This window comes from Eptesicus fuscus, chromosome 19, assembly GCF_027574615.1.
Source record: "Eptesicus fuscus isolate TK198812 chromosome 19, DD_ASM_mEF_20220401, whole genome shotgun sequence".
Taxonomy (NCBI): Eukaryota; Metazoa; Chordata; class Mammalia; order Chiroptera; family Vespertilionidae; genus Eptesicus; species Eptesicus fuscus.
Genome location: NC_072491.1, coordinates 42041534 through 42053323, shown reverse-complemented (window position 1 = coordinate 42053323; position 11790 = coordinate 42041534). Strand labels below are relative to the sequence as shown.

The 11790-nt window shown below is 40.1% G+C and overlaps 1 protein-coding gene across 2 annotated transcripts in view; it reads right to left on the bottom strand.

Moving 5' to 3' along the window:
• Nucleotides 1–216: 216 nt before the first annotated feature.
• The window catches only part of CRISPLD1 (cysteine rich secretory protein LCCL domain containing 1), a 38154-nt gene continuing 26580 nt past the window's right edge, over nucleotides 217–11790 (bottom strand). For both annotated transcript variants that reach the window (XM_008150322.3, XM_028158716.2), the window contains 5 exons: nucleotides 11175–11218; nucleotides 11008–11080; nucleotides 8694–8769; nucleotides 3323–3453; nucleotides 217–268 (listed from right to left, as the gene is read on the bottom strand). In XM_008150322.3, the coding sequence (XP_008148544.1) occupies nucleotides 217–268; nucleotides 3323–3453; nucleotides 8694–8769; nucleotides 11008–11080; nucleotides 11175–11218 (376 nt within the window). The remainder of the gene's footprint in view (nucleotides 269–3322; nucleotides 3454–8693; nucleotides 8770–11007; nucleotides 11081–11174; nucleotides 11219–11790) is intronic.

Sequence of the window (11790 nt, the reverse complement as noted above, 5' to 3'; positions counted from 1 at the left end):
CCATTACATATCCATTACTTTTTCCAAAGCTAATAATGTCCCATGTTTTATTTTACAGACTTTGTGTATCAAGCTTTATATGCATTTGGCATTTTTTTTTGCAGGGGAGTAGCTGAAAATAGTTGCGACCTTCTGTACAGTAATGTTACAGTTTTATACACTTCAGAAATATGGTATTTGGAATAGTCTTCACGCTCCTCTTCCAGGTGTTCCGTCTCACACAACAGCAAATACTCTGAATGCCTTTCCTCCTGGAGGATTCTGTAAACTGCAAAAATATAAACAGTACATTGATGTCACCTCTACATATAATCCCTCAAATAAATCATGCTTTCTTATGACAGTCAAGTAAGCCACCCTGTGAGGCCAGATGGTCACCTGTCTTAGGCTGCTGTAATTTATAGTTATTGGAAAGCTAGAATGAGGATGACATAATTCTTCTTTTTAATTTTAAAAATATATACTTTTATTTTTAGAGAGAAAGGAGGGGGGAGTGAAAGAGAGAGAGAGAGAGAGAGAGAGGAGAGAGAGAGAGAGAGAAAGAAACATCATTCAGCTGCTTCCTGCAAGCCCTCTACTGGGGATGGAGCCCGCAGCCCAGACGTGTGCCCTGACTGGGAATCCTACCAGCAACCTTTTGGTGCCCGGGACAATGCCCACCCAACAGCTAAGTAGGCCAGACAGGAAGTGAGACATTTTGACATTTTACAGTCTTCTACTGAGGACTCTTATTCCATAACTTGTCGTGTGTTGTTTTTTTTTTTGTTTGGTCTCTGGTATGGGTTCTGTAGGTTTGCACCTACGTGACCAATAAAACCTTTAGAATGATGACACAATTCTTTAAATCTTGGTTATATGCTGAGTTGCAAGCTCCCTAAAGAAACTTAAGATGCATAGTAGTAATAATAGTATTTTATATCGACCTTCACTGATTCCAGATCATGTTTTCATAGATTTACCACCTCTGGTTCCAACAGAGCAGTTAGCAGCTGCAGTGCAGTTTTCCCTGGGGGAATACTGAGATGCTGCTATGCAACACCGAGACCCAGATTCACTGCCTGACTGACAAGGTCAGATATGAACGGCAAGTTAAAAAGACGGTGATATTTAAGCAATACTCTGGAGCCCTAGCATTATCATTTCCGAAGTCAGACAAAATTTAAATTTTATGGCTATCATATTCATTAAGATTTTTTAACATCTATAGTTTCAAGAAAACGCTTAGTGAGAAAATTTAATGGTCAAATCTGGAAGGTCCTAAGAATTTTTTTCATTAAAATGAAACACACACACACACACACACACACACACACACCACTCAATTTCATTTTGGAGATATTTTAAGACAAGTGAAAAGCAATACAGAATCATGCATTTTACTCTTTCTTAAATTAATTATTTTATTTGCCAATATCAATCAAGGGATGTTTTGTTTAAATGCCTAAAGTTTAAAACAGATTAATAATGCCATTAATCATTATTTATTCTAATCAAATGTATACCTTTGGAGTCTGATTGTGTACAGGATTTTTTTAAATGATAATATTTACACAGCTTTTTTAAGCATATAGTTTTCCTTTCTTAATGATAAAAAGGACTTTGGAGACCAACACAATAAATGCTAAGAGGGAGACAAAGTAGAATTCTTTGTACATGTTTATTCATGTATAAGAAAAGGGGAGAATTTTAGAGTAAAAAAAAAAAAAGATGTGCACACACCAGAATCATAGGAGCCAGGTTTTTCATACAAGCTGATGGCCACTTGGAAGCCATTTTATTCAGAGGACACAGATTGACCAAGTTCTAGAAGTGAATGCGTTTTCTTTGCACACAGTGATAATACTGGGAAAATGCCTATTTCTGAGCTTACAGATATAGCGTAAACCTGAGCTCTGAGACTGACCAGTTATATGGCCTTGGCCATACCACGTATCCTCTCTGAGCCTCAGTTAATACTCTGTCAACATTAGTGTTGACAGAATCACCTTCATAGTGCTGTTGGTGGAACTGCGCTAATGCACTTGAAGTGGCCAGCAGCATCTGGGACATTCATAGCAGGTTCTCAGAAATAATTATTCTCAGTCTTACTGTTTAAAAATAAATTTAAGAAATATGAGAGGTGCCTTGGCCGGGTAGCTCAGTTGGTTGGAGGATTGCCCCATACACCAAAAGGTTATGGGTTCGATTCCCAGTCAGGGCACATACCTAAGTTGTGGGTTGGATCTCTAGTCAGAGCATGTATGGGAGGCAACTGATCCATGTTTCTCTTGCACATCAATGTTTCTCTCTTTCTCTCCCTCCCTTCCTCTCTTTCTAAAAAATAATAATAATAACAATAAAAACATATCCTGGGGTGAGGATTAAAAAAAAAAAAGAAATATGACAGGTATAATGAAACCACATTGTTCAGCTTAGCTTATAAAACTGCATATCAGAATCTTATAACTCAAGAATTGACTTAAGGAGACCATAAGCCAGGCTGCAGATAAGTCACCCTGACATAGTCTCATCTGGGAGATGCTAAATACAGATCAGTCTTTTCCTGGAGACGGCACCCCGATGGTTCTGTGGGAGGCAATCCTGGCCCTGCAGGGCATACCCTTCGGTGTCCTTTAAAGGAACCTTACTATAATGTAGACCTTCTCTCCGTATCTAAAAGCTAGAGGGTTTTCTGTATCTATACAAAATATATGGGGTTTAATATTATGTCCACAAGTACCAGTGATTTGAAAAGTCACTATAGGTTCTTTCAACTTTTATTAATACTTCATAAAGTAAGCCCCATGAATTTTCTCAAACCACCAAAATATATACTAATGAGCCAGATACACCGAGATGACCTGAAAGAGTTCACTTATGTCATAGGAGGCACCCAACATTCAATCAGAAAGAAAATTTGGCTCTGGGGAAAATCAGACATTTTTTTTTTTTTGGTCAAATATTCTTTTTTTTTTTTTTTGGTCAAATATTTTGTCAGATAACTGGATTAGAGAGATATTCAGTGCCTTGCTCATCTGGAAGAATTACATATAAAAACCTAATCTAGAAAATCCAAAAGAGGATGAAAGATATTTCCTCCTTAGAAGATCAGTTAACAAAGGAGTGGTTCTGACTTGTAATCGGATTTTCATTTTGATTTTTGTAAGCCTGCAGGAGACAGGCACCTCTGGTACTACGGCCTCTCCCATCCCTGGAAAACCTACTACTGCAATCAGCAAAGGAAACGCCGCGCAGCCACTAACCTCAAACCCACACAGAAATGAGCGGCTTGTAAAGCAAGCACCAAAGGATAGAGAGATTACACATATGGTCATAAGTGTACCTTTCTGAGAAGATTCCATTCTGAAAAGAAGCCGTGTAAGCCTTTCTTTTGTCCACAGGCATAACGTCAACATAACCACCGTGATTGCGAACCACCCCGGCATGTACCGCTGCTCTGCAGATGCTGGACAGCTGAGGGGACAAGGGAAGACCTGCCGTTAGAAAACCCAAGCTGGACTCGTCCGCTCACTCTTCTGCTGGACTGAGTGAGCAGCAGCAGGATGACGATGCTTTGTGCAGAGAGGAAGGTTTCAAAAGTCTCAGAGTTAAAGCCACTTCTGAGCCAGTCTGAGGGCAGAGCTCAAGGGTGGCTGCAGTGATGAGATGCTCTCCCCATCTAAGCCAGGGAACACAGCCTGGCCAAATGGCAGGCTTTCTCTGTTGCTGAAGCAATAAAATGCAAATCAGCTCCTTTGACCTCTTCTGGGCCTATTGATCATTCTCAAATCTCCTTCTTTGCTACTCCCTACTGGAGTCACTCTGACCTAATGTTCACAGATTGGATTACCAGAACCTCATTTGTCTTCAGCTTGACTTATAAACAACTCAAACATGCCTCTGTATAGCCCTACGGTCCCTTTTCCAAAATACAGGTATATATTAAATGGGGAGTTTTTCCCTATTAAATAATATAATGTCTTCAGAGAAAATTTGCCCCAAACAGTAACCCCACTCCAACCACCCCCACCCCCCCAAATATAAAGAACAACCACAGCTTCCACCTAGATGTACAATGTCTATGGCCAACCCCGTGTGGATGTCTGACTCGAGGGACCAGGACCGCTCGCTCTGTGATCATTGCATTGTGTCAGTTACTTAATCTGAATTGCATGGGATTTCTATGGAGGAGAAAATTGTTGTTTCAGGTCCAGCACTTTCAAATTTTTTAAATGACTGACTTCTAGAAGTCAACACTTTCTTTCTGGCCCATTGAAGGCTTCTCTAAATTTTAACATTTGCTTTAATGCAAATGTTCTGCCGAAATCTTTCAAGATGGCTGGGTACAGCCCTAAACGGTTTGGCTCAGTGAATAGAGCGTTGGCCTGTGGACTGAAAGGTCCCAGGTTCGATTCCGGTCAAGGGCATGTACCTTGGTTGTGAGGCCCATCCCCAATAGGAGGTGTGCAGGAGGCAGCTGATTGATGTTTCTGTCTCATCGATGTTTCTAACTCTCTATCCCTCTCCCTTCCTCTCTGTAAAAAAATCAATAAAATATATTTATATATATATAAAAAAAAGATAGCTGCGTAAGTGGGAGGAAATCCCACACAATGAAACACCAACTGGTCCAGCATGAAGTGATCCACCTCCTTTCCCCACGGGCCTGTTCTGAACCCACTGGTATGCTCTTCTCTCATCTCCACGCACATGTGAGAGGCTTAATGTGCTTTGTGAAGTCCCCACAAGCATGTGCGTCTTACGTGACCTTGCTTTATTACTGTGCTCTGAACCTTGTGGCATCCGTCAGTATTTATTAGATCAGAGAGCCAGAATGCTAAGCTGGTTAATCCTCTTCATGTTTTAATCAGTCACAAAAGGCTATATATCTAAACCACACATCCTTACTCTCAGGAGGCATTTTATCCATCAGTTAAAGTCCCTAGCTGAATTAATAGTTGTATCCAATATGGTTCATAACAGATGGAATTAAAAAGAATTCCTTACACATTTCAGTATTTATCTTGCTCCGTCAAAAGAGGCATTATCAGCATTTTTTCCCAAGGCAATAAAAGTGCTTAGACAGCATTTGCTAAATCCAAGCATGTAATATGTTTTGAAACTATTGTTTTGCCCATAACTATGCAGTCAGCAGGCATTCCGATTTGAGTTCAGAGATCAGAAGAGATTTTCTGTTCATGTCCACACTTTAAAAGCATTAATACATCATGGGGAAAAAAAGAATTTATCTGTGAAAACAGTGGAACATTTTTAATGAATGCAATAAGTAACTTTATCTGTCACAAATGAGAAATAAAAGCTAACAGCAATAAAACATATAAGTTGTAACTCTACAGAGGAAAAGAGAGGAAGGCGGGGAAGGGGAGAGGGAGGAAGAAGGAGGGAAGTGGGTAGATTGGTTCTCATCTCTCATCTTGCATTTAAAGATGTAATATATTTTGTAGTGGTGGGAAGATTGGCAGGTGATAGGGTGAATCGCTTTCTCTGCACTTACCAGTAATAGTAATCTTTATATTTCCAACTTATGCTTATCTACATAATAATACATAATTATCTGCCCATTTCACTGAAGCATAAAGATAAAATGATCTCAGGATATAAGTCCTAACAAATCCTTCACTCTAGCAAAGAGATTTCTTATTGCTATAGAACTGTGGAGTATATTTTGAAAGATTTTCAACTAAAATGAAAAGTTTTGGTGCTTAAAGGGACAATCTGGATAGAATGATTTCTTTGAAACTCTCTGATGATTCTCGATATTCTAGATATGCTCATTCATATACATGAATTCATTTATTTTTTTTCAACAAATATTTATGTGCAAGGTATTTGCTTAGTTTCTGATGTTACTCTGTGCTCTAAGTCAAGTCAGGGAGCCAGTCTGTCTTGATCACAACTGGGCACCCATCAAATCGTTGATGATAAAGTGATGCATGCAATGCCCAGCTGCTGCCCTCGAGAGACTTAAAAACTAATAGAAGAGGTGGGGAAACAATCATAATACCTCACAGAATCAGCTGAGTGCTATTAGGAGAAAACAAAGCAATAGGGTTGAAAGAAGGGCAACATTATCCCTGGAATAGGAGAGAAAGTAGTCACAATTTAGGATGTGAAGAGTGACCATGATTTTAACAGAAAATTAGAAAAAGGATGTTTTTAAACAGAAACAATCCTATATAATAAAGAGGTAATATGCAAATTAACCATCACTCCAACACATAAGATGGCCGCCCCCATGTGGTCAAAGATGGCCGTCCCCATGTGGACACAAGATGGCCAGGAGGGGAGGGCAATTGTGGGCAATCAGGCCAGCAGGGGAGGGCAGTTGGGAGGGACTAGGCCTGCAAGGGAGGGCAGTTGGGAGGAACCAGGCCTGCAGGGGAGGAGAGTTGGGGGTGACCAGGCCTGCAGGGGAGGGCAGTTGGGGGAGACCAGGCCAGCAGGGGAGGGCAGTTAGGGAGACCAGGCTGGCAAGGGAGGAAATTTAGGGGTGACCGGGCCGGCAGGGGAGGGCAGTTAGGGGCAATTGGGCCGGCAGGGGAGCAGTTAAGCGTTGATCAGGCTGGCAGGGGAGTGGTTAGGGGGTGATTAGGCTGGCAGGAAGAATTGGTTAGGGGCAATCAGGCAGGCAAGTGGTTGTGAGCCAGCAGTCCTGGATTGTCAGAGGGATCCCAGATTGGAGAGGGTGCAGGCTGGGCTGAGGGACACCCCTCCCCCATGCATGAATTTTGTACACCGGGCCTCTAGTAAGATATAAACAAAACATGAGCACCAGCAAGTTAAATATCAACAGGACATTCCAGCTGCAGATAGCACATTGCAGAGCTGGAGTTTGGGGAAAACGGAGATGTGGAGAATAATTTCAAAGGTAAAGCTGACCTGAAAGAAATGCCTGCATTAAAAGGAACTTACCCAGAGAAATAAGGTAGTAACATACATATTGCAGACCTCTTTTCGTATTTACATAGAATTCAACTGAACATGTGCATCAAGATTATTGTCTCCTAAGTGTGATTTTTTAACTCTCTGGTTTAGAAACCTGTAATGGTTTCTAAATGTCTGCCACACAAATCTAAACTCATCAGCATGCATTCAGACTGTCCATTTATATGTTTCAAGAGCTGGATCCCTCTACATCACACTAAATTGGTTGTAGCCTTTTCTGTTTCTGTTCTCATCAGCACAGCAACAAGCAAACCTACGTGCTCTGCTCCCTTGCAGCTTATGTGGTCTCCCTGCATGTCTCCATGGGAGCCATTCACCCCACCTAGAATGTGTTCCCTAATCCCCTTTTCCAATCCACGCTTGAAGCCTGGCTCAAGAGGTGCTCATCAGTACCAAAGCCAACACAGCTCATATGCCTTGTCTGATCCCAGGAATGCCATCCATTACAGCACCCCTCCACTGGTTTCCTTTTGTATGTATTCTAGCGTATTATCTGTTTGTCATTCTATGGTACTTTGTAAATCCTCCTTTGGCAGTGAAGATATTGTTCATACATTGGACAAATTCTTAATTATCCAGTTTATACTTCAAATGCTGAAGAACCGAAAGGAAGATTAAAGAAAAGCAAAATGCATTTTCCTTCCAAGAATGCCTCCAGACAATTTCTTTAAGTTTGTGATGTAAGATACATGGGTAGGATATAAAGAAAAAAGTAATCAAAATAAATTATTGTGCACCCATATTTACATATGGATTTACATAAATGAATTTACACATTCATTTTTCAGTATTACTGATCGTTAACTCTTCTGAGAATATGTATGTCAGTGCAGAATCTGTTTCTCTATTCTGTACAGTAACTCCCTCCCCTTATCCATGAAGGCCACTCTTCCAAGACCCCTGGTGGATGCCAGAAACCACAGATAATACTGAGCCCTATATAAGCCACGTATTTCTCATATATACACACTATGATAAAGTTTAATCTATGAATTAGGCACAGTAAGAGAGTAACATCAATAATAAAATACTACAATTATAAATATGGACTGTAATAAGTTATGCAAATGAGGTTGTGGTGTCTCCCTGCCCCCCGCCGTAGAATATCTTGCTGTACTGTGGTCATTTTTCACTTAAAGGAGCACCTTAGGTTTTCTCTCTGGCATCACCACTCTTGCACTTGGGGTCGTTATGCAGTAAAGGAAGGGTGAGCGGAATGCAAGCCCTGCGAGACCATGACAGTTGACGTGATAACAGATCTGGCCACTAAGTGACTAATAGGAGGGGAGCATCTACACTATGGAGACGCCGGACAAAGGGATAATTCACATCCCAGGTGGGACAGAGCAGGAGATCACAAGACTTCATCAAGCTACTCAGAACAGCGTGCAATTTAAAACATACAAATTGTTCATTTCTGAAAAATTTTTATTTCTTATTTTCCGACCATGGTTGACTGCAGGTAACTGACACCATGGAGTGTGAAACCTTGGACAAGGGGGGCGGCTGCAGTGTATGAGCGCCCCCAGAATGAGGACAAATGTAAGAATATACTGAAGCAGTTTTATATAGCCTTTAATGGCAGTGCATTTAACAAACACTTCCATAAAGTAGTTAATAAATTAAAAAGTGTACATATACACATTTAAATGTGTGTGTATGGAACCTATACATACATGCACATACAACACACTCAACACATACACAAACTCACGAATGCTGAGAACTGCATAAAGTAGGATACTTACATCAGAATAAACCCGAGTTCCAATCACACGAGCATAATGTGGATTTGCCTGCATACAGTTACGAGGGCAGTATACTCTGAAAAATAAATATTTATTTATGCATAGTAAGTAGCTGGTTACTACAATCGTTGTTATTACTAAGAAGACAGACGTGCTTACACAAAAGTAAACTCAGCATTTTAACCCTACTTTTTTTTTTTCTTCCGAAATAGGTCAAATGTAAAAAGACACATTTGCTTCTGTTTACACTAGCCACTTCCAGCCTTTGGCACAAATGTGTTTCTTTTCTTAAAAAAAAAAAAAAATTACCAGGAAGGTTTCTAATGTAGGGCTTCAGAGCAGAAAGGAACATCAGGAAGTAACTCTAAGTATCTGGATGTTTGGTACCCAATGTGACTGTAGAATTTACTAAACAGATAACTTGGAAAATCTGAATCATTGTTTGACTCGTAGATCTCATAGTTTCTTTGCTCTGTGTTCGCATCTTACGTGTCTCATCCAATTCCATGGTTTTAATTATCATCTATAAACTGTTGATTTCCAAATTTACATCTAGAGTTGAGACCATCATAAATAAGTTGTTTCTTCATGCTTGTCTTGAGTTAATATCCTTTCACTTATCTGCTCTTGGAATTTTTCCTCAGAATAGATTTATGCCTCAACTTATTTAAGTGATAGAAAATTATAAACAAATGCACCGACAATATGGTTCCCTAAAAGTCATAGAATACATATAAATAATACCATTATGAACTAGTTTTTGCAAATATTAAACATTTTATGAGGGGGGGAAAAAGACTTCGTTTCACTGGTCTATAAAAGAAAATAGGATGGGGGCTTAACAGGCTAATTAGGGTCAAAATTATGCATAAATCATTATTTCCACTGATTTGTTATACTGGTAACAGTGAAAGTTAAATTAAAAAAAATATATAATTTCCCTTTTGTGGAGGTAGTTATTTCCCTTCATAAAACAAGTAAAAAAGTAAAAAACTTATTTATTAATATTTTACTTGGATGATTTTTTCCTTTCAGAACAATATTGCTATAGATTGTTCCATGGATATAAAATTACCATTTACTGAGCATCTCCTCCAGGGAGGATTCATGCTGAAAAGCTCCACTGTGATCCTTACTATTCAGTCCTCATAAACGTGTCACAAGCCCGAGAGAGGGCCTGCCATAATACTGGCATGTAGTAAGTATCTAAAAAACATCTCAATGAAAAAGTCTAAAATTCTTCCCTTTCTCTCCCCATATCATAAGGTTAAAATTTCCCCGATTTACTTAGCAATCTGTTTCTTCTCTCTGTCAAGTACAATGTATAAGTACAGGGGTTTGAGATAGCTGAAAAAGAAATTCTACAACATTTTCTAAGATTATAAAACACACCATGATCTTCATTAAATCTGTGAGCCTCATGAGACCAAAATAAGTGAAGTGCTAGTAAGAGGAGATGATACTTTTATTATAAACACTAGAGGCCCGGTGCACGAAATTCGTGCACGGAGGGGGGTTGTCCCTCAGCCCAGCCTGTACCCTCTCCAATATGGGACCCCTCGAGGGATGTCCGACTGCCTGTTTAGGCCCGATCCCATCTAAACGGGCAGTCGGACATCCCTCTCACAATCCAGGACTGCTGGCTCCCAACTGTTTGCCTGCCTGCTTTCCTGATTGCCCCTAACCACTTCTGCCTGCCAGGCTGATCACCCCCTAACCACTCTGCTGCCAGCCTGTTTGCCCCCAACTTCCCTCCTCTGCCGGCCTGGTCACCCCTAACTGCCCTCTCCTGCAGGGTTGATCACCTCCAACTGCCCTCACTTACAGGCTTGGTCCCTCTCAACTGCCCTCCCTTGCAGGCAGGGTGCCTCCCAACTGCCCTCTCCTGCTGGCCATCTGTGGTGGCCATCCTGTGTCCACATGGGGGCAGGATCTGACCACATGGGGGCAGCTATATTGTGTGTTGCAGTGATGATCAATCTGCATATTACGCTTTTATTAGATAGGATATTTGATCCGTGTTTATAGCATCCCGAGCAGCGAGCCAGATGTCTGGTACACACGTGAACACCCCGATTACAGGCACAAGCCTGCTGCCCACAACAGCGGAGGCCACTCTGGCATTTGGGAAAAGAACACTCAGAATGCGTGGCCTTTGGGACAGCCCATTGCTCCCTGCTGCCTAGCAGTTTGAGATCACACACCCTTTGAGCCCTAGAGACACAAGAATTTTGGGCCAAAACAGTTATCAAAGGATAGATGCACCTTACAAGTTCACTGGTAAGGAAGAATGCGAACATTTAGAAGACGTTACCTTGGGCAGTGTGAAGCTGGCTTATGAAATGGACAGAGCTGTTCCACCGTGGTCTCACAGGTGACAGCCTGAACTACAGAAATCAAACACAAACAAGAAGCAAATTCTTTGGAAACAGTAACATGCAATACAGTCACAAGAAAGTGAGATGGAAAAAAAGTGCTAACCTGTTACTTTGGAGACCGTAAAGGAATTAGCAGACTGGTATTTGCTGAAGATGAAAACAAAAAATGTCTATCATTTTCTTTTAAGTATCATCGTCCACACAACTTCTGATATATTTTAGGTCTATGAATACTTTGTTTTTTTCTTAAACACTCTTATATAAATATCTAAATAAGTAGTAATATAAGAATACATCATCTACTTTATGCTAAATCCATATTACTTTCAAGTATGAACCAAATCAATAGCATTCTTAATATTAGTGAATGATCTCTTCATTATCAATCTCAAAAACTTAGAGAATATCATAAAATAGTACACATTTATTCTATATATTTGTTTCTTATTAAAATTAAAACTCTCCATATACTAATTCTCTATCACCATAGAACCAAACTATTCACAATAGCAAACACAAGGTAGTGTAATAAAAACACTAAATAATAAGTACCTTATAGGAGTGTACATTATTTAATCCCCCTAGTATGCAGTAAAATGCCTACTGTAAATGAATGAATTCCTCTTCATCATATGCATTATAAAAAAATAGGAAAACAAAAGTAGGTATACCATGTACATCAATAATTTCATAGGTTTATCTATATCCAGATTTTCAGA